This window comes from Haematobia irritans, chromosome 3 (genome assembly GCF_050003625.1).
Source record: "Haematobia irritans isolate KBUSLIRL chromosome 3, ASM5000362v1, whole genome shotgun sequence".
In the NCBI taxonomy this organism is placed as follows: domain Eukaryota; kingdom Metazoa; phylum Arthropoda; class Insecta; order Diptera; family Muscidae; genus Haematobia; species Haematobia irritans.
In genome coordinates this window covers 210,835,341-210,858,936 of record NC_134399.1, presented here as the reverse complement: position 1 = coordinate 210,858,936, position 23,596 = coordinate 210,835,341, and the positions used below count along the sequence as shown (strand labels likewise).

At 30.8% G+C, this 23,596-nt stretch overlaps 2 protein-coding genes and 1 long non-coding RNA gene across 5 annotated transcripts in view; 1 reads left to right on the top strand and 2 right to left on the bottom strand.

The window, feature by feature from the left end:
- Positions 1-23,596, bottom strand: part of Rhp (GTP-Rho-binding protein rhophilin) — a 282,866-nt gene that overhangs the window by 139,332 nt on the left and 119,938 nt on the right. The window lies entirely within an intron of this gene.
- a10 (antennal protein 10) lies at positions 3,048-3,815 on the bottom strand. Of its 2 annotated transcripts, none has more exons than XM_075302600.1 (2): positions 3,521-3,815; positions 3,048-3,458 (listed from the first exon to the last, which is right to left on the bottom strand). In XM_075302600.1, exons 1-2 carry the CDS (start codon positions 3,744-3,746, stop codon positions 3,226-3,228), a joined length of 459 nt encoding a protein of 152 aa, XP_075158715.1. In that variant the 5' UTR covers positions 3,747-3,815; the 3' UTR covers positions 3,048-3,225. The 2 variants fall into 2 exon arrangements, with proteins under 2 accessions (XP_075158715.1, XP_075158714.1); XM_075302599.1 differs by having other exon boundaries at positions 3,048-3,442.
- On the top strand, positions 14,932-15,349 carry LOC142228214 (uncharacterized). Its single transcript, XR_012720097.1, has 2 exons — positions 14,932-15,091; positions 15,154-15,349. It is a non-coding gene; the product is annotated as an uncharacterized LOC142228214 (long non-coding RNA).

Here is a 23,596-nt window from a genome sequence, read left to right as displayed (position 1 = left end):
CAAAATTTTCTATAGAAATAAAATGTTGACAACATTTTCTATAAAAATAAAATTTTGACCAAATTTTCTATAGAAATAAAATTTTGATAAAAATTTCTATATAAATAAAATTTTGACAAAATTTCTATAGAAATATGAAAAAAATTTCTATAGAAATATTTGTTTAGTAGATTTGTGGTTCCTCCTCTAGAGCCAGCAAAATGTAAAAAACATTCAAATTTGTGTTGGGTGAAAAAGTCTCTAAATTGTGCCCCTACGTCCCTACACTCATAGAAACAAGTAAGGAAAGTCTAAAGTCGGGCGGGGCCGACTATATTATGCCCTGCACTACTTTGTAGATCTAAATTTTCGATACCATATCACATCCGTTAAATGTGTTGGGGGCTATATATAAAGGTTTGTCCCAAATACATACATTTAAATATCACTCGATCTGGACAGAATTTGATAGACTTCTACAAAATCTATAGACTCAAAATTTAAGTCGGCTAATGGACTAGGGTGGAACACAATGTTAGTAAAAAAATATGGGAAACATTTAAATCTGAAGCAATTTTAAGGAAACTTCGAAAAAGTTTATTTATGGTTTATCGCTCGATATATATGTATTAGAAGTTTAGGAAAATTAGAGTCATTTTTACAACTTTTCGACTAAGCAGTGGCGATTTTAGAAGGAAAATGTTGGTATTTTGACCATTTTTGTCGAAATCAGAAAAATATATATATGGGAGCTATATCGAAATCTGAACCGATTTCAATCAAATTTGGCACATATGACTATATTACTAATTGTACTCCTAGTGCAAAATTTCAAGCAAATTGGGCCAAAACTCTGGCTTCTGGGGCCATATAAGTCCATATCGGGCGAAAACTATATATGGAAGCTATACCAAAATCTGAACCGATTTCAACCAAATTTGGCACGCATAGCTACTATGCTAATTCTACCCTCTGTGCAAAATTTCAATTAAATCGGAGTAAAAGATTGGCCTCTGTGGTCATATGAGTGTAAATCGGGCGAAAGCTATATATGGGAGCTATATCTAAATCTGAACTGATTTCAACCAAATTTGGCACACATAGCTACAATGCTAATTGTACTCCTAAGCAAAATGTCTACTCCTAAGCAAAAAATCTGAACCGATTTTTACCAAAATCAATAGGGATCGTCTTTGAGCCGAAACAGGACCCTATACCAAATTTTAGGACAATCGGACTAAAACTGCGAGCTGTACTTTGCACACAAAAATACATCAACAGACAGACAGACAGACAGACGGACATCGCTAAATCGACTCAGAATTTAATTCTATGACGATCGGTATACTAAACGATGGGTCTCAGACTTTTCCTTCTTGGCGTTACATACAAATGCACAAACTTATTATACCCTGTACCACAGTAGTGGTGAAGGGTATAAATATGGGAAACATTTAAATCTGAACAATTTTGAGGAAACTTCGCAAACGTTTATTTATGATTTATCGCTCCATATATATGTATTAGAAGTTTAGGGTCATTTTTACAACTTTTCGACTAAGCCGTGGCGATTTTACAAGGAAAATGTTGGTATTTTGACCATCAGAAAACATATATATGGGAGCTATATCTAAATCTGAACCGATTTCAACTAAATTTGGCACGCATAGCTTAAATGCTAATTCTACTCCCTGTGCAAAATTTCAACTAAATCGGAGTTAAAAATTGTGGTCATATGAGTGTAAATTGGGCGAACGATATATATGGGAGCTATATCTAAATCTGAACCGATTTCAATAAAATTTGGCACATTTGACTATAGTACTAATTGTTCTTCTTGTGCAAATTTTTAAGCAAATTCGGGAGAAATATATCTAAATCTTAACAGATTTCTTCCAAAATCAATAGGGTTCTATTCTGAGCCAATACACATACTTGTGCCAAATTTGAAGTCGATTGGACTAAAACTGCGACCTAGACTTTGATTACAAAAATGTGTTCACGGACAGACGGACATGGCTATATCGACTCAGGAGTCCACCCTGAGCATTTTGGCCAAAGACACCATGTGTCTATCACGTCTCCTTCTGGGTGTTGCCAACATATGACCTAACTTATAATACCCTGTTCCATAGTGTGGCGCAGGGTATAAAAATCATGCACGGCGTGCTCATTTCAAAACGATTCGTTCATGAAAGTGAACCAACACACATGTGGTGTCAAACCGAGATTCGTTCATGAAAGTGAATCAACACACATGTGGTGTCAAACCGGGAACAGGCGGTGTCAATCTGATAACGATCAAATGACACCATGCGTTGTCAAAACAACAACCAGCGTTCATGATCTGAAAACGTTATGGTTACCACTTTATAAACAAAATTAAAAAAAAAAAAAAGATTTCCGCTAGCGTGACTCGAACCTGTGTTTTCTGCACCATACGCGTTAACAGTCGCCTTAGCACATTGCCCCACCGAGGGAGTTGCCATAATAACATCTAACGATTATTTTCAAGAAGGTCAAAGAAAAACGGATGCCGTTCATGAAATCGTGAACGCCCGTGGACGAAATTGTGAACATTCCGTTTTGATTTTTTGTGAACGTTTCCGTTCCATTTTGTCACCGTCCGTTCACGACTATGGAACGTAATTTTTTCTATTAGTGTACTTCTGGTATGAGTTGGTATCCTCATATATAAATTTTGATTTTTGTGCACTTGACATATGGCCATACAGTTCTCAATTCACTATTCTCTTTAATTTAATTTAAATATTTAAAGGATCTAAAAATCTCTATCGAACCAAAATGATGCATTGCATTACAATTTGTAAGCAAAGGTTCAATATTTTAAACATGGCTTACCAGTACATTTCAAATGCTGGAAAATGTGTACTTACCTAAAACGAAAATAAATTAAAATATTAGAATTGCGTATTAATTTATATTATAAATATTAATTTAAATTTACAAAATATATATTTTTGCTATTGAATATTATTAAATAGAATTTCCATTTTCCCTCCCAAGTTAGGCTTAAAGCTTAAAAATGAAATAAACAAAAAAAAAAATAATTTTGCTTTCTAAATATTATATTTACAAGTTAAAAATCATACATAGGCTTAAAATTTCTAAGAAACTAAATTGCTAAAATAGAAAACAATACTCATAATGCCATTGAACATTGAGCAAATAAGGTCACAGCCATAAAGGGATTAATATCATTCTTTCACTTCACTCTCATCTTTATTAGTACGTGGTGGTGTAGACGTTGTAACCCCTATCGGTAGCTCCTTCCCGGCCAGATACGCCTTGCGATATGTACCCTCGGGATCGTAAATTTTCTCCAAACGTTCCCAATCCTCGGGTCGATTGTCTATAAGGTAACGAGTCACTTTGTCCGAACCGTATTTCTGTTTCTCCGTACATTTGGCGCAATCGGTCGCTATTGCGTCCGGTAGAGTCTCTAAAATTGGAAAAATCTATTCAACAAAATTAACGCTCCCCAAACAAAGTCGATGTGTATTTTGATTGTTCAACTCACCTTTTAAAGCTTTACCATCTGGAGTACAGGGACCAGTTCCTTCCAAACATTTTACATAGTTTTTCAATAAACGTTCCTGTTGTAATATTTCATCAACGTCGATGTTATCGAAACGACTGTCATAAGTGGATTTTACAGGAGCTGCTGTGGTTGGTGGATGTGGTAGGGCATAGCCGAAACTGAATATCCCCACGATTGAAATACAAATTATTAATAGAAATTTCATTTTAGTAGGTCCTTTTGTTGCAATGCTATACTTTTTAACTATCGATAAACTTGATGTCTATTGTCTTTGCTATCAACTCACCATGTATTTATAGGAGAATTTTTTAAGTCTGCGTGTTATCCATCAATTTATTTTTGGTTAATTTTCTTGGTAGGCTAATTGAGGATGTCATTAGTTTTATTATTGCCTTTCCAATTGTTTTAAATTATCTTAATTTGAAAATAATTTTATTCAAATGATTTTCCATTGGCAAAAATAAACCAGTGGTTTGAAGAGATAGAAAAATTATATTGTAAATTTGGTTCAATTGCACACAAAAATAAATATAATTTGGATTTTAAACAGACACTTTTTGTATGTGCATAGTTTTATTAGAAAATCGCAAAAAAGGAATACAAATTCTATAAATGACATCCATAACATAATTTTGATTTTATAGAGCTCTTTTTTTAAGAATCAGCATCATTGGGAAGCCACCGTGGTGCAATGGTTAGCATGCCCGCCTTGCATACACAAGGTCGTGGGTTCGATTCCTGCTACGACCGAACACCAAAAAGTTTTTCAGCGGTGGATTATCCCACCTCAGTAATGCTGGTGACATTTCTGAGGGTTTCAAAGCTTCTCTAAGTGGTTTCACTGGAATGTGGAACGCTGTTCGGACTCGGCTATAAAAAGGAGGTCCCTTGTCATTGAGCTTAACATGGAATCGGGCCGCACTCAGTGATAAGAGAGAAGTTCACCACTGTGGTATCACAATGGACTGAATAGTCTAAGTGAGCCTGATACATGAGGCTGCCACATAACCTAACCTAACCTAAACATCATTGGCTCGGACTCAATACCAAAATTCTTAAGGGATAGTCAACATTTACTTTTTTGGTGTGTGAACCAAGTACATTATTTTTTTTGTGGAAAGAATTTAGTACTACCCTATGTGGTAGATTTTTACTGCAAAACTTTTCTATTGAATTGAATATATTTTTGTTACAAGACCTGATCTCGGCACCAGTCTATACAAAGAAAAACAAGTATATACGGCCTTAAGTTCGGCCAGGCCGAATCTTATGTACCCTCCACCATGGATTGCGTAGAAACTTCTACGAAAGACTGTCATCCACAAATTTCAACTCACATGGTTGTTAAATATCATATGCTACCACCACGTACCAAATTTCAACCAGATCGGATGAATTTTGCTTCTCCAAAAGGCACCGGAAGTCAAATCTGGGGATCGGTTTATATGGGAGCTATATATTATTATGGACTGATAAGAACCAATTCCTGCATGGTTGTTGGATACCCTATACTAACATCACGTACCAAATTTCAACCGAATGGGAAGAATTTTGCTCTTCCAAGGTGCTCCGGAGGTCAAATCTGAGGATCGGTTTATATGGGGCCTATATATAATTAATCAATTAAAATATTAATTAAACCAATTAACATTTTAATTAAATGAAACAGTTATAATTATGAAAATAATTTTTTGAATTTCTCGACAAAACTAAATTAAATTTTTAAGTGAGTCAATCAAAAGGTGAATTGAAAGTTCCGGAAAAATTATATTAATTTTTAATAATTTTCGTGATTGAAGAAATTTCAATTAAAAATTAATTGAATCAATTTATTTCGTGATTAAATTCATTTTTTCGGTGTACGGACAAAAAAAAATTCTGAACAAATTAATTTGTATACCCACCACCATAGAATTGTGACGGGGGTATAATAAGTTTGTCATTCCGTTTGTAACACATCGAAATATCGATTTCCGACTATATAAATATATATATTCTTGATCAGGGAGAAAATCTAAGACGATATAAGCGCGTCCGTCTGTCCGTCTGTCTGTTGTAATCACGCTACAGCCTTCAATAATGGCGCTATCGTCCTGAAATTTGGCACAGATTCGTCTTTTGTTTGCAAACAGGTCAAGTTCGAAGATGGGCTATATCGGTCCAAGTTTTGATATAGTCACCATATAAAACGACCTCCCGATTTGGGGTCTTGGTCTTACAAAAATTGTAGTTTTTAATCCAATTTGTCTGAAATTCGAAATCTAGAGGTATTTTAGGACCATCAAAAAGTGTACCGAAAATGGTGCCTATCGGTCCATGTTTTGGTATAGCCCCCATATGGACCGATTTCCCGATTTTGCTTCTTGGGCGTCTAGAAAGTGTATATTCTATTCGATTTGCCTAAAACTGAAAATCTAGAGGTATTCTAGGACCATAAAGAGGTGGGGTGTATCGGTCCATGTTTTGATATAGCCCCCATATAGACCGATCTCCCGATTTTACTTCTTGGGCTTCTAGAATCCGTAGTTTTTATCCAATTTCTCTGAAATTGGAAATGTAGAGGCGTCTAGAAAGTGTATTTTCTATCCGATTTGCCTAAAGTTGAAAATCTAGAGTTATTCTAGGACCATAAAGTAGTGTGCTGAAAATGGTGAGTACCGGTCCATGTTTTGATATAGCCCCCATATAGACCGATCTCCCGATTTTACTTCTTGGGCTTTTAGAATGCGTAGTTTTTATCCAATTTGCCTCAAATGTGGAATCTAAAGGTATTCTAGGACCATAAAGACGTGTGTCGAAAATGGTGAGTACCGGTCCATGGTTTGATATAGCCCCCATATAGACCGATCTCCCGATTTTACTTCTTGGGCTTCTAGAATCCGTAGTTTTTATCCAATTTGCCTGTATTTGGAAATCTAGAGGTATTCTAGGACCATAAAGAGGTGTGCCGAATATATTGAGTATCGGTAGAGTTTTTGACATAGCCCCCTTATAAACCGGACCTCAGATTTGGGGTTTAGATTCTAGAACTACAATTAAATGTGCTGAATACTGTGTGTATCCTTCCATGTTTTGGTATAGCCCCCATTACACCGAACTCCTGATTTAAATCCTAGGTTTTCTAAAAATTTTTGTTTTTAACCGATTTGCCACAAATTGAAAATATACTGGCATTTTAGACCCATAACAAAGTGTATATGATTTAGTTTTATCGGTCCATTTAATAAGTCCTCCATAAAGACCGATTTTACTTATTGAGGGTATAGAAGGCGCACTGAAACTGAATACAAAATTTCCAGATTTCACTTCTCGTAATCATTTAAATAATTGCGATGAAAATCTACAAATTTTAGATTTTAACTCAAGGCGTTATTTCATCATTTTCTTGCACACTTACAAGAGATGTTTACTTACGATTCCTCTAAAACTCAAACAAAAAATGTTTCTTATAAATTCAGAATCTGATCTAGACTTCATAGGTAAAATCTTTACATTTATCTGTGGGAAGCGTACTGGTTGAACTGATCTGCTTGAGAAAATATCTGTCATCAAACCCCCCTGAAATTTTCAAAGGAACTACTACATTTCATTCATGGTTCGGCCCGGCCGAACTTACTGCTGTATATACTTGTTTATTTTAATTGAAATGTCTTCAATTAAAGGGTGATACGGTCAAAATTTAGTCAATATAAACTTGACGTATTTCTTTCAATTTTGCATTTAAAAAACCTGAACACCCCTCATTTTGAAGGTGTGTGTGTGTAGAATGTTGCTCCTATTTTGATTTTGGAATTCACTCTTCAGTTGTCAAAATGCCGTCCAAGCAAGAAGAGCAGCATCAAAATTTTACTCGCGCATCGCGAAAATCCGAGCTACTGGCACGCAAAGCTGGCAAAATCGCTAAAAGTTGCCAAATCAACCGTTACAAATGTAATTAAAGTGTTTGGGGAACGTTTGTCGACAGCCAGGAAGTGTGGATCGGGGAGAAATCGAAAACCGGAAGCCGCTGAGGCGACAAAGAGAGTTGCCGGTAGTTTCAAGCGAAACCCTGACCTCTCTCTCCGAGATGCCGCAAATAAGCTGGGTGTATCGTCTACAACCGTGCATCGAGCCAAAAAACGAGCCGGACTTACAAGAAGGTAGTGACTCCAAATCGCGATGATAAACAAAATACGACGGCCAAAGCGCGATCCCGGAGGCTGTACACGACGATGCTGACGAAGTTTGACTTCGTGGTAATGGACGACGAAACCTACGTCAAAGCCGACTACAAGCAGCTTCCGGGACAGGAGTTTTATACGGCAAAAGGAAGGGGAAAGGTAGCAGATATTTTCAAGCACATAAAACTGTCAAAGTTCGCAAAGAAATATCTGGTTTGGCAAGCCATCTGTACCTGTGGCTTGAAAAGCAGCATTTTCATAGCTTCCGCGACTATCAACCAAGAAATTTACGTGAAAGAGTGTTTGAATAAACGTCTGCTGCCTTTCCTGAAGAAACACGGTTGTTCTGTACTGTTTTGGCCGGATTTGGCATCTTGCCATTACGGTAAAAAGGCCATGGAGTGGTACGCCGCCAACAACGTGCAGGTGGTTCCCAAGGACAAGAACCCTCCCTATTGTCAAGCGGAACCTAAAGAAGACCAAAAAAACTGCTAAGGACGAGCAGCAATTCAAGGCAAACTGGCTTTCTGCGGCGAAGAAGGTGGATAAGGTGGCTGTACAAAATCTGATGGCAGGTGTCAAGCGTGAGGCCCGGCAATTCGGATTTGGAAAAGCGAAAGCCTAACTGAATATTTTTCCTGAATTTTATACTAATTGAACTTGAAAAAGAAATTTAATTTGATTTTTTAAATAAACGATTTCACCGATTTACACGCGTTTTCCCTTGACCAAATTTTGACCGTATCACCCTTTACAGAATTTTCTATAGAAAATTTTGTCAAAAGTGTATTTCTATAGAAAAATTTGTAAAAATTTTTTTTCTATAGAAAATTTTGTGAATTTTTTCTTTCTATAGAAAATTTGGCCAAAATTTTATTTCTATAGATAATGTTGTCAAAATTGTATTTCTACAGAAAATTTTCTGTGATATGGTAGTATCAATTAAACAATTATTTGAAAGTCAATTAAAAAATTAATTGATCCAATTAAAATATTAGTTGATACTATTAATATCTGTGATTGATTCTTACTACAATAAAAATTTTTTTTTTTGAATCAATTAATTTTTTAATTGAATATTTTTTAAAACTCAATTAAAACTTTAATTGGAAAAAATTTCCTGCTTTTTTTCTCTCTAAGGATAATTTTATTGTATAAATATTTTTTTAGAATCTGTGTAATTTGAATAGGCAACAATTATGATTGAAAGCGTAATTTCGAAATGACAACATTAACAAAACGGTTATGTTCGTTATCAACTATATTTTCAATATTAAAAGAAAATTTTAAATGACACCATAAACAAAAGACTTAAGAAACAAACGTTTGTGAGTTAATCAGGAATGATTAAATGATGATAGAATAACCATCTCTATCATGTGAATAGTCAATAAAAATTATAAATGATACTCAAAACAAAAGACTTAAGAAATAAACTTCTATTTTCAATTCTAGTTAATCAGGGATGAAACCACCATTCTTTTATTAAACAAATAAAAACAATACAAAAGACAAGCGACTTAAGAAACAAACAATTCTTAACTAGCGCTACTGAACAAGCGGTGATTTATAATTTTGCCAAAGAAATATATTTTGTTTTTTTTTTGTTATATAATTTATATACCATCTAACTTCAGAAGCTCAAAAAATATAGAATTTTTTATGATTAAAAAGAAAGATAGAGAATAACAAACGTCTTACAGTCAAACTTCCACGAGGCCATAAACTTGCTTCAGTATTCAAAAAACTAAAAATGAACTCCACCTTTTATTTACAATATTAAGAAATATGAGTTTAATTACATTTTTTTCTTCTTATAATATAAAATAATAAAACTACACTTAAAAAAAGTGAAGGTAAATGTATGTTAATATTAGAAAATTAAAAACACCGATATCACAAACTAAGTACACAGAAAAAAATTCCCGAAAATTTTTCCAATTACAAACTGAATTGACTTTTTAAAAATATTCAAATAAAAATTGAAGTGATTCAACAAAATTTTTATTGAAACAAAAATCAATCACAAAAATTAATAGTATCATTTAATTTTTTTAATTGGATAAATTATTTTTTTATTGGCTTTCAATTAGTTTTTTAATTGATACTATTATTTCCATTAACAAATTAATTGGATCAATTAATTTCGTGATTGAGTCACACGAAATTTTTTTAGTGTGTAAATATTTTTCGAAAAATTTAAGAAAATTTATTTAATATAAATATTTTTTTCCCTTTTAAATAAAATTTTATAGTTAAAAAAAAAATTAGAACAAAATTACAAAAAGGGCTTTAGCGCAATACGAAGTTCAAGATGTGAGTATTTGTGGTTAAATTTAGTTCACCTAACTGTTAAATTATTAAAGTCAAGAAAACTTTCTCAAAACATAATAAGTCCATGAACTAAAATATAGTTAAATTGGCTTTAGCACCCTAGATGATTCATTTCTTTTTTTCGAATGCACCTTTTGTTTTAATCATTATTATTATTAATACATATTATTTTAAAAATCATTAAAACATACAAATTTTTGCAACAATTTGTTTTTTATGATTTAACATTCCAGTTCTATGCTCCAACTCGTGCTATTATTTATGCAGATTACAATAAAAAATCAACAAATTTATGAATGCAATTACATAACTGTCACATCAAACAAGTTGCAACAATACATCAACACAAAATATATGAAACTATATTTTTTTTTATGAAAACAAAAATCATAAAAAATCGGTTACATGTTAACACATACCAAATGAATATTTTAAAGAAGAAAAACACAACGACGCAACGTCAAAGTGACGAAACGCAATGAAGTTGGAAACAGGTTATAAATTAAAAAAAAATACATCGCTATGAGCCAAGGAATATTTTGGAATTTCGATTGCAAAGATTTTGCCAAGCCTGCTACCATAAAATGCACAGTGGAGAAGATATAAGAAAAAATGTTTTGTAAATAAAAATGGCCATATGGCAAATGATGTATTAACCAAGGGTAATATTAAATTGAAATAAAATTCAAAATATTTTTTACCCTCCACCATAGGATGGGGGGCATATTAACTTTGTCATTCCGTTTGTAACACGTCGAAATATTGCTCCAAGAGATAAAGTATCTACATTCTGGGTCGTGGTGAAATTCTGAATCGATCCAGCTTGTCCGTCCGTCCGTCCGTCTGTTGAATTCACGCTAACTTCCGAACGAAATAAGTTAACGACTTGAATCTTGGCACAAGTAGTTGTTATTGATGTAGGTCGGATGGTATTGCAAATGGACCATATCGCACCACTTTTACGTATAGCCCCCATATAAACAGACCCCCAGATTTGGCTTGCGGAGCCTCTAAGAGAAGCATATTTCATCCGATCTGGCTGAAATTTGGTACATGGCAGCGTTGCCAATTTAGCTTTTTTCCCGCTAGATTTGGCTTTTTTTGAAGACGTTTAGCGGGAAAAAAATGCATTTAGCTTTTAGCTTTTTTTTCTGGCTTTTTTTCATGACCCTTTTAGCTATTTTTGGCTTTTTTTATTTTCGACATGTTTCTATTGAAATATGGATAAATCGGCGTTTTTATCTAAGCCTTGCTGCAAGTATAAGGGTTTCCACATATTTCAAAGCTCAGTTGAAACATTAATAATGAGTCCAGCTATTATGCGGGCATTTTTGTAGCAAATACACCTTGTTGTAAAGTTTTTTTCATTATATACATAAACGTTATCGTAAACTTTAAATCTACTATTACCATACAAATTTGTTAGATAAACTGTCAGTAAATTATTGGGAATATTATCATTTGACTCGTTTATCCTTTTTATGTTATTATAATATTCTAAAGTTATTACGATATTACTAAATTAAAATAGTAGATGTGAATAGCTTTGTGCACTGAAAAAATATTGTCGTCTCCTTAAAATACGAACGCGAATTTTGGTTATAATAGCATTTGTGAATTTCTTTTATATAAACTGTTTTCCTTGTCCAAAAGACGATAAAGTCGTTTTGTCCTTATAATTAAGTGATTCAACTTAAAAATGGGTATGTTTTCATGAAAGAAGGAAGAATTAATGAAATAGTCTTTAAATGTGAGGAGTTTTTGCATCTTAACCACAAACCAAAATAGCGTTCAAAAATAGAAGATGTTTTTCAACACTTTATTTTAAAAACGTATATATACAATAATTTCTACTTGAATAGGAGTCTGAATTTGGAAATTTAAGTTGGCGTTAGCACGTTTTGAAGAAAAGGAAAATGTTTTTACTGCGAAATGTAAACTATAGGTATTTTCTATAATTTAAATAAAAGTAATGTATTTCGAATTTTTCACAATTTCAAATCCAAACTAAAATTTTATTTAAAAAAATGACAAATCATTTTTTTACCAAATCCAAAGCATGCTTAGATCATTTAATATTTTAAAATAACAAGTAAAAAAAATAGAGGTGTTGGGCAGGTAGCTCCCACAAAACGAAGGACTTCCAGTAAAAAATTTGTGATAGTAATCAAAATGTATCGATTTCGCAAACAGAGCTAATATGCCTTAGATATTGTTACAGTCTCACAGAAGTGGAATTAAAATGAAAATAATATTCATTGTAAGTGAAATAAAGCATTTAAGTTTGTTAAATTTCAATCAAAAATGTGACTTTTGATACAAAAAAATTTTGCTTTTTTTCTAGCTATTTTTTAGCATTTTTTAGCTATTTTTTGGGCAAATCTAGCGGTTTTTGGTGAAACAATTCTGGCAACGCTGGTACATGGTGTTAGTATATGGTCTCTAACAACCATGCAAAAAGTGGTCCATATCGGTCCATAATTATATATAGCCCCCATATAAACCGATCTCCAGATTTGACTTGCGGAGCCTCTAAGAGAAGCAAATTTCATCCCATCCAACTGAAATTTGGTACATGGTCTTAGTATATGGTCTCTAACAACCAAGCAAAAATTGATCCATTTCGAACCATAATTATATATAGCCCCCATGTAAACCGATTCCCAGATTTGACCTCCGGAGCCTTTTGGAGAAGCAAAATTCATCTGATCCGGTGGAAATTTGGTACGTGGTGTTTGTATGTGGTCTTTAACAACCATGCCAAAATTGGTACATATCGGTCCATAATCATATATAGTATTACCACAACTCAAGTAAGTGTAGGGTACATAAGAATCGGCCTGGCCGAACTTACGGCCGTATAGACTTGTTTTTTTTTAATTTTGAAATTAAAAAATAATTCTAATTTGAAAGAAAAAATGTGAGATAAGGCTAAACATATTTAGTTTTACTTTTGAAATTATTTTATTTTAAATTTGTAAGAAAAGATGTAAGATAAGACTCTCAAATATTGTGTGCCGGTTAATTCAAAATTATGTTCAAAATTGAAATATTTTCTTTTTAAATATTGACACTAAAAATATTTAAAAAATAATTCCAATTTCTAGGAAAAAATGTAGGATAAAGCTCTCAAACATAGAGTGCCGTTTTAAATTAAAATTAAATTGAAAATTTAACAAGTGAGTACAGTAGAAAGTCGGGCGGGGCCGACTATATTATACCATAAACCACCCCTATTGAATTAGTATACATGACCGTTTGTGGGGTATTATTGGTATAGGCATTTCCATATTTAAGAACACTAAGGGGTATATATTCATGGGAGTTGTATCACAATCTGAACAGAGATGATCGGCTAATACTTCAATATTAGAAATTTGAGTAACATTAGTTAATAAATAAGTGTCTTATGGCCAAAATTTGGGAAAATCGAGCGATGCACATATATGGGAGCTATATCTACATCTGAACCGATTTGGATGATATTTTACAGGTTTGGAGGTACCACAGAAAGTTACTTTGTGCTAAATTTCTGTAAGATCGGTTAATAAATAAGGCTAATATGACCACATTATCGAAAATTGGGCAATGCATATATATGGTAACTACATCTAAATCTGAACCGATTTCGATGATTCTTTGCACATATACTACTAAATACTATAGAAGATTAGGTTTGGGCAGCTTTGAGTAAGATCGGTTTATAAATAAGGGACTTGTGGCCAAATTTAGAAAAATCGGGCGATACATATATATGAGAGCTATATCTAAATCAGAACCGATTTCAATGATTTTTTCACCAAAAAGTATGTGCTATAAAAAATTTGATTTGGCCAACTTTGACTCAGATCGGTTGATAAATAAGGGACTTGTGGCCAAATTTAGAAAAATCGGTCGATACATATATATGGGAGCTATATTTAAATCGGAACCGATTTCGATGAAATTTGGCACACTGAAAGGGTAGTCAATTGCATTACTTTAACGCCGTTCGGTTAGTAAATGAGCGCAATCTGACCCCATTTATCGAAATCGGGCGATACATATATATTGAAGGTATATCTAAATTTGATCTGATTTTTTCCAAATTCAATAGCGTTCGTCCTTGAGCCGAAAAAGTGCCACATAACAAATTTCATCAAAATCGGTTAATAATTGCGAACAACAAATAGATGAACGGACGGACGGACACCAAGAGCTAGATCGATCAGGAGGTGATTCTAAGTCAAGCGGTATATATTTTATGGGGTCTAAAATCAATATTTCTGGTAGGCACATTTTTTTTGGCACACCCAGAAAAAAGTGCCTTCGAAACTAAAGGAAAATTTTTTCATCAATATAGTTTATCCATTTTATTTCCATTAAGGTAAATTTTTGTGAGAAATAATAAAATTTACTCGTTTCAGTAAAAATATCCTAAACTGGAAGCAGTTAGGAATAGTTCATTAACTAGAATAAGGCATGGAATTTTACTCATACTGTTTTCTTCGCTGGGTATAAGAATTTACTAATGAACAAGAAAATTTTATTCACCGATAACAAAGCATTCGTAAAAATAAACAAAATCCGAACTAAAACCAAGTTTCCTCAAAATTAGTAAAATTTCTTATAAAATGATAATTGCGACTTCCTTTATAATAGAAAGTTTTTCATACATACGAACAACACTTGGCATAGAAAAATATTTTAGTTCATTCGTACTAAGAAGTATGCAATCCTTTCAAAACTTAAGGAAACACACTTGTTAGAATATAGGAAATTTTCCTATATTTCTATTTTCTACCTGTAATCGATACCTGTCATCGTAATCGATGTGTTTGCGCGTGGGTGTAATCGATATGTTTGCGCGTGGGTTGTTTTTTTAGTTGGAATCGCGTTGTTGTGGCATACGGAGAGATTGTTAAAAAATAATATGGTAAAATAATATAATAAATAACAAATAAAATATATAAAATATTTGTTATTTTAAATTAGTGAGAAAAATGTTCTTTTTCTTGAAAATAAATCTATCAATGTTCATTTCATTTGTCTTCATTTTGGAATCTTCAATTATCAGGTAATATTCAGTGACTCTAACCTTTTGTATCAAAAATGGTTTATGATTTTTTATATTTGTAGGTATTGAAATTGTAAAAGGAGGACAAAATCGTTAGGCAGCAACTTATTAAAAGTGAAAAGTACAAGAAGAAGAAAAAGTGCGTTTTACAGTTGATAATATCACATGGAAATTGGAAATAGTGGAATAATAAACTAATATTTCAAGGACAGTCGATACTGTTGATTCTTAATAAATATATTCAATATATATATAAAACTTGTCTTTTATTGAAGATAAAATTGCCTATATAAATAAATAAAATTGTATTTAAAAACGGAGGTAAGCAGTTCTAATTATGAAGTAAAAGTTTTACCACAAATATGTAAGATTTGCCCAAATGAATGAAAAAATTTCAATAAAATCATTCCATATATGAATTCAAATCAGTTAAATTTTTTCATTCTGTAGTATAGTGGTACATAAATATAGGAAAATGTTAACTAATATATGGAATGCATTATACCTAATTTCTACGAAAATCACATCGTTCAAACAAATAAAAATGTCGTTGGCGCTATACGAAGTTCAACTTTCTTCACAATGAGTTCATTTTAACTTAAAGAAGGGGTCACTTTTTTCTGGGTGCAGATCAAAGTTATTATACCCTGACTACTATATTTTGATTTAATTGAAATTAAAAATAATTAAAAATTTTGATAAGACTCTCCAACATAACGTGCCGTGTTAAATTAAAATTAAGTTCAAATTTGATATATTGTTTTTTTATTAATTTTGAATTTAAAAACAAGTAAATACGGCCGTAAGTTCGGCCAGGCCGAAGCTTATGTACCCTCCACCATGGATTGCGTAGAAACTTCTACTGAAGATTGAATTTTGACAACATTTTCTATAGAAGTAAAATTTGGAAAAAATTTTCTATAGAAATAAAATTTGGAAAAAATTTTCTATAGAAATAAAATTTTGAAAAAATTTTTTATAGAAATAAAATTTTGACAAAATTTTCTATAGAAATAAAATTTTGAAAAAATTTTCTATAGAAATAAAATTTTGACAAAATTTTCTATAGAAATAACATTTTGACAAAATTTTCTATAAAAATAAAATTTTAGTAGATTATTTTTGGCTCGAGCGGCAACCATGATTATGAACCGATATGGACCAATTTGTGTGTGATTGGGGATCGGCTATATATAACTATAGGCCGATACGGACCAATTGTGGCATGGTTATTAGCGGCCTTATACTAACACCACGTTGCAAATTTCAACCGGATCGGATGAATTTTGCTCCTCTAAGAGGCTCCGGAGATCAAATCTGGGGAACGGTTTATATGGGGGCTATATATAATTATGGACCGATATGGACAAATTATTGCATGGTTATTAGAGACCATATACTAACACCAGGTACCAAATTTCAACCGGATCGGATGAATTTTGTTCCTCTAAGAGGCTCCAGAGGTCAAATCTGGGGATCGGCTTATATGGGGGCTATATATAATTATGGACCGATATGGACCAATTTGGCATGGTTGTTAGAGACAATATACTAACTCCACGTACCAAATTTAAATCGGATCGGATGAATTTTGCTCCTCTAAGAGGCTCCAGAGGTCAAATCTGGGGATCGGCTTATATGGGGGCTATATATAATTATGGACCGATATGGACCAATTTGGCATGGTTGTTAGAGACAATATACTAACTCCACGTACCAAATTTAAATCGGATCGGATGACTTTTGCTCTTCTAAGAGGCTCCGGAGGTCAAATCTGGGGATCGGTTTATATGGGGCTATATATAATTATGGGCCGATGTGGATCAATTTTTGCATGGTCATTAGAGAACATATACCAACACTATGTACCAAATTTCAGCCGGATCGGATGAAATTTGCTTCTCTTAGAGGCTCCGGAGGTCAAATCTGGGGATCAGTTTATATGGGGGCTATATGTAATTATGGACCGATATGGACCAATTTCTGCATGGTTGTTAGAGACCATATACTAACACCATGTACGAAATTTCGGCCGTATCGGATGAAATTTGCTTCTCTTAGAGCAATCGCAAGCCAAATTTGGGGGTCCGTTTATATGGGGGCTATACGTAAAAGTGGACCGATATGGATAATTTTTGCATGGTTGTTAGAGACCATATACTAACACCATGTACCAAATTTCAGCAGGATCGGATGAAATTTGCTTCTCTTAGAGCAATCGCAAGCCAAATTTGGGGGTCCGTTTATATGGTGGCTATACGTAAAAGTGGACCGATATGGCCCATTTGCAATACCATCCGACCTACATCAATAACAACTACTTGTGCCAAGTTTCAAGTCGATAGCTTGTTTCGTTCGGAAGTTAACGTGATTTCAACAGACGGACGGACGGACGGACATGCTCAGATCGACTCAGAATATCACCACGACCCAGAATATATATACTTTATGGGGTCTTAGCGCAATATTTCGATGTGTTACAAACGGAATGACAAAGTGAACTCTCTATTTCACTAAAGCCAAGTTTACTTTATTTTAGTTCATGGAATTATTATGTTTGGAGAAAGTTGCCTTTATTTTAATAATTTTTTGTTTACGTTAGTTAAATTAACTAAAACCGAGGAAAAAATATACTCAAATGAAGCATAAATATTAACTAAATTCGTGTATTCCACAAAATAGTTCAGAATTTCTTTAAATTTGTAAATTTTACCAAAAAGGCGTCCATCATGAACTTCGTATGTCACTAAAGACATTCTTGCAATTTTGAACTCCAATTTTTTCCTTCAAACTACAAAATTTTCTTTAACAAGTGAAAAAACTTAGTTATGTCTAATAAATTTTCTTGAATTTGTCGAAAAATATTTACTTATTTTTATGATATCGGCGTGATGCCAACGTTTGTAATACTGTTTAGTTAAAATTTTCTATAAATATTCAAAATTTTCTAAAATTAACCGAAAGTTTTCTTCCTGGTGGGTTCACTGTTTTTTCAGTGTATGGTGGAGGGTATAATAATTTACAAAAAATTCAAATTTGTAACAAAATATGTAAAACAAGACTCTCAAACAGAGATGCTCTGTATCAAACTTTCGCAAAGTCGTAGCAAACGTCGCAAACTCCAAATACTTTAGACCCTTCAGATAGGAATCGAATGATATCCAAGATGATGATATATGCAAAGAAGTTTCAATTGTCAGGAATTATTAACGAGTTAAAAAAAAAACTTGAGAATATAGCTTTTTCAATTCGAAGCCAAAATTACTATAAACTACTCGATGGCGCAGTAAACGTGACGGTCGGAAATCGCTCATGGTCAACCTTTCACAAATTACTGCAGAAACTGGAAGGAAAAACAACTATTTAAGTCTTACATAAGTGAATTGCTGTTTAGAGAGAATTTTATCAAATCACTTTTTGGCTTATTAGAGCCAATTTCCATACTAATTAAAAATTTTCAAAATTGTAGCAAGTCATTTATTTATGCAACTATAGCTTGGATGGACATTATGGACCACGAAAACCAAGAATAGTTTGAAGTTGTGAATGAGAGATGTAAATCTAGTACAGTTTAGAATAAATACAGTTTAGAATAAAGAAGCTTAACTAAATTAAATTAAAAAAAATATTCACAGTTTCTTTAATTCCAATTTAGGTTTTCTACACTAGGTTTACGACTTTTACGACATAAGTGTAATACCGTCGTAAACGTATGTCGCAAAAGTTGCAGTTTGCGACAAGCCAACCCTCTCTCTCTGCTCTCAAACATAGTGTGGCGTGTTCAATTAAACTAAAAGCTCAAACTGGAAATATTTTTTTTTTTTTAATTTTTAAATTAAAAATAATTCTAATTTTTTAGAAAAAAAAATTAATTATTCAAACCTACTGTGGCTTCATTAGGATTTGCGACAAGTGTTACCTACGAAACGTACAGCATCAATTTAAAATTAAACGTAAGCACACTTGAGCACATATGGTGCCAAATTGCAATATGCCAAACATGGCAACATCTATCCAACATATTAGCCCAAACCATACGACCGACCATTCATATGGCTGTTTACTTAGACCCTCTCCCCCTCCACGATCACCTCTCTCAAATTACCCAATTTGAGTGATACTCTGTAAAATAAAAGCTAGTTAAGATTTACAAAATGCGTCGATGTCCATTGGCTATCTATGATATGGCTGCATAAAACAACCACACACAAACTCGATAGCTGACATTAATACTTGAATATTTTGTGGTTAGTGGTGGTTGACCACAGCTTTATGAGCACTCCACAATACAAAATAAAAATTTAGAACTTTAGAGATGGAATTTAGCTGGAAGTTTAGTCAAGTGTTGCTTGTAACAAAATCCCATTTGTTTTTTTTTTTTCTAAAAAAAGAAAGAAACAAATATGAAATCAAAAAAAATCTATTGAATTCCCTCTTAAGATTTTGGCCAATGCAACTGCAAATACTCGTACTTGCTTGATTGGTTCAGTTGATATTTATGGTACCTGGTATTACATAGTGCTTAGTATCTTGGTCTATGAAAATGGCTTTTACGCAATATTGATGTTTGCCCACCACCATCACCACCACCACCGATTCCATCCTCTTCCACATTAATTTGGTAATACCGATTTAGGTAGGTTATTTTTTTTGTGCATAGATTTCCTCAAGCTTTATGGTTATTGGCCAGAATGTTGTTGCAGATTGGAATGTGTTTACATTACAATGGGGCAAGCGATTTTCTTAGCATAGCCTCAATCTTGCCTCTTGACGGTTACTGTTTTATGTGTGTGAATGATGCCAGTGGAGAAATCTACATCCCCTGACAGGTTCTTTTTTAGGTTACCGAATGATCTAGAATCGTTGTGTTAATTTTTACCGGTAGGTGTTTGATTTATTTGGGTTATTACTATGTACACACAAAAAATTTTTTTTCTGATTCAATCACGAAATTAATTGATCCAATTAATTTTTTAATTGAAATGTCTTCAATCACAGAAATGATAGTATCAATTAAAAAATTAATTGACAGTCAATTAAAAAATTAATTGATCCAATTAAAAATTTAATTGATACTATTAATTTGTGTGATTGATTTTTATTTCAATTAAAAAATTTGTAGATTCAATTAAATTTTTAATTGAATATTTTTTAAAACTCAATTAAAATTTTAATTGGAAAAATTTTCCTGAAATTTTTTTCTGTGTATGCATGTCCTGCTTCTATGGCAAATAAGACTGCTTACAACAAAATGTTGCCAAAGAGCAAGTAATCGTCCCCCCATCAAAATGTCATAAAATTTGATAAACTAGTTTCACAAAAAAAAAACTCCATAACATTTATGAGGTATAACAAAGCTATCATTCTATAGAAAATTTTGACAAAATTTTATTTCTATAGAAAATATTGACGAAATTTTATTTCTATAGAAAATTTAGAGAAAATTTTATTTCTATAGAAAAATTTGACAAAATTTTATTTCTATAGAAAAATTTGACAAAATTTTATTTCTATAGAAAAATTTGACAACATTTTATTTCTATATAAAAATTTGTCAAAATTTTATTTCTATAGGGAATTATTCAAAAAATTTTTTTTCTATAGAACATTTTGTTAAAATTTTATTTCTATTGAAAATTTTCTCAAACTTTTATTTATATAGCAAATTTTTTCAAATTTTATTTCTATAGAAAATATTTGCAAAAGTTTGTCAAAATTTTATTTGTATAGAACATTTTATCAAAATTTTATTTCTATAGAACAGTTTATAAAATTATATTTCTATGGAAAATATTTACAAAATGTTGTCAAAATTTTATTTCTATAGAAACATTTCCCAAAACTTTATTTGAATATAAATTTTTTTCATAATTTTGTTTATATAGAATATTTTGTCAAAATTTTATTTCTATACAAAATTTCTAAAATATTGGAAAAATTTAATTTATACAGAAAAAATTTTCAAAATTTTTTTCCATAGAAAATTTTGTAAAAATTTTATTTGTCAACATTTTATTTTTATAAAATTTAAATTCTATATTCTATATATTTCTCTAGAAAATTTTTTTTCATAATTTTATTTATATAGAAAATTTTGTCAAAATGTTATTTCTATAGAAAATTTTGTTAACATTTTATTTCTATAGAAAATTTTCTCAAACTTTTATTTATATAGCAAATTTTTTCAAATTTTTTTCTATAGAAAATATTTGCAAAATTTTATTGCTATAGAAAATTTTGTCAAAATTGTATATCTATAGAATATTTTATCAAATTTTTTTCTATGGAAAATATTTACAAAATTTTGTCAAAAATTTACTTCTATAGAAATATTTCTCAAAACTTTATTTGAATAGAAATTTTTTTTATAATTTTGTTTATATAGAATATTTTGTCAAAATTTTATTTCTATACAAAATTTCTAAAATATTGGAAAAATTTAATTTATACAGAAAAAATTTTCAAATTTTTTTCCATAGAAAATTTTGTAAAAATTTTATTTGTCAACATTTTATTTTTATAAAATTTCAATTCTATATTCTATAAATTTTGTCAAATTTTTTTTTATAGAAATATTTCTCAAAACTTTATTTGAATAGAACTTTTTTTCATAGTTTTATTTATATAGAAAATTTTGTCAAAATTTTACTTCTATAGAAAATGTTGTCAAAATTTTACTTCTATAGAAAATTTTGTCAAAATTTTATTTCTATAGAAAATTTTGTCAAAATTTTATTTCTGTACAAAATTTCTAAAATTTAAGAAAAATTTAATTTATACAGAAAAATTTTTTAAAATTTTTGTCAACATTTTATTTTTATAAAAAATTTTATAAAATTTCAATTCTATAGAAAATTTTGTCAAAATTTTATTTCGTTTTGTTTTTTATTGTTGGTTTGTTCTTCAATCATAATAGTTGTTTTGATCTCAGCTTAAAACCATTGTGTTGACTAAACTACAAGAATAGCTTAACCAACAGAGGAAACGAATGTTAATCAAATTTATTTGGGCAAAGCCCTATAAACTGCACAATTTTATTTCTATAAAAAAAATTTGCCAATATTTTATTTTTATTGAAATTTTGTCAAAATTTTACTTCTATAGAAAATTTTGTCAAAATTTTATTTCTATAGAAAATTTTGTCATAATTTTATTTGTATAGAAAATTTTGTCAAAATTTTATTTCTAGACTGAAAAAAATTCCGTAGTGAAACTAACGCTAATTTTAACTTATTTTAGTGCAAGAAAATTATTTGTTGGTAGTTAAATTTTATTATTTTTCTCGAAATTTTCCACAATTCAATGAAATTTTCCTTTTGTTAAGTTTGTTACAAACATTTATAAAGTTCAATGACCGTATACATAAGTTCAATATGAACTAACGCAAAAGAAAATTTTCGTACGATTCTCTAAAATAGTAAGAATGAACTTTAGTATGGTTAAAATGGTCATGATTTTGCGCCAATTTTGTTCCTTAATTTAAGTTTATTTGTTCTTCTATGAGAGGGTGTAATTTCGTGAGTTTTAGTTAAAAAGATCACACGGGCATTAAATATTCCTGTTTTTAACAACACTTTGTTTAAATCTCAAAATCTGGAATACAATTTAGTTAAATTTTCGTACATAATAGTTCATTCTTGCTATAAAACAGTTCACTTTTTTCTGTGTGTATAGAAAAATTTTGTCCAAATTTTATTCCTAAAGAAAATTTTGTCATAATTTTGTTCCTATATACAATTTTGTCAAAAATTTTTCAAAATTTTATTTCTATAGAAAAATTTGCCATAATTTCATTTCTACACAAAATTTTGTTTCTATAGAAAATTTTGTCATAATTTTATTTCTGTAGGAAATTTTGCAAAAATGTATGTATGTAGAAATAAACTTTTATTATAAAAAGAAACAAAATTATATTTCTATAGATCATTTTGCCATAATTTTATTTCTATAGAAAATTTTGCTAAAATTTTATTTCTATAGAAAATTTTATTAAAATTTTATTTCCATAGAAAATTTTATTAAAATTTTATTTCTATAGAAAATTTTATTAAAATTTTGTTTCTATAGAAAATTTTGTCAAAATTTTATTTCTATAGGAAATTTTTGCAAACTTGTATTAGAACATTTTTGCAAAATTGTCTAAAGAAATAAAATTTTGGAAAAATTTTCAATAGAAATAAAATGTTAATAAAATTTTCTATAGAAATAAAATTTTAATAAAATCTTCTATAGAAATAAAATTTTTGCAACATTTTCTATAGAAATAAAATGATGGCAAAATTTTCTATAGAAATATAATTTTGTTTATTTGTATAATAAAATTTTATTTCTACATACATACATTTTTGTAAAATTGACTAAGGTAAAAAAAATTTTGACAAAATTTTCGATAGAAATAAAATTTTAATAAAATTTTCTATAGAAATAAAATTATTGCAAAATTTTCTAGAGAAATAAAATTTTGACAAAATTTTCTACAGAAATAAAATTTTGACAAAATTTTCT

What these genes read in the sequence shown, in the direction of transcription:
- a10 (XM_075302599.1), bottom strand. Translation starts at nt 3,746, where the DNA reads ATGAAATTTCTATTAATAATTTGTATTTCAATCGTGGGGATATTCAGT. An exon ending in AGATGGTAAAGCTTTAAAAG is followed by an intron (nt 3,443 to 3,520) that starts GTGAGTTGAACA and finishes TTCCAATTTTAG; the next exon opens with AGACTCTACCGGACGCAATA.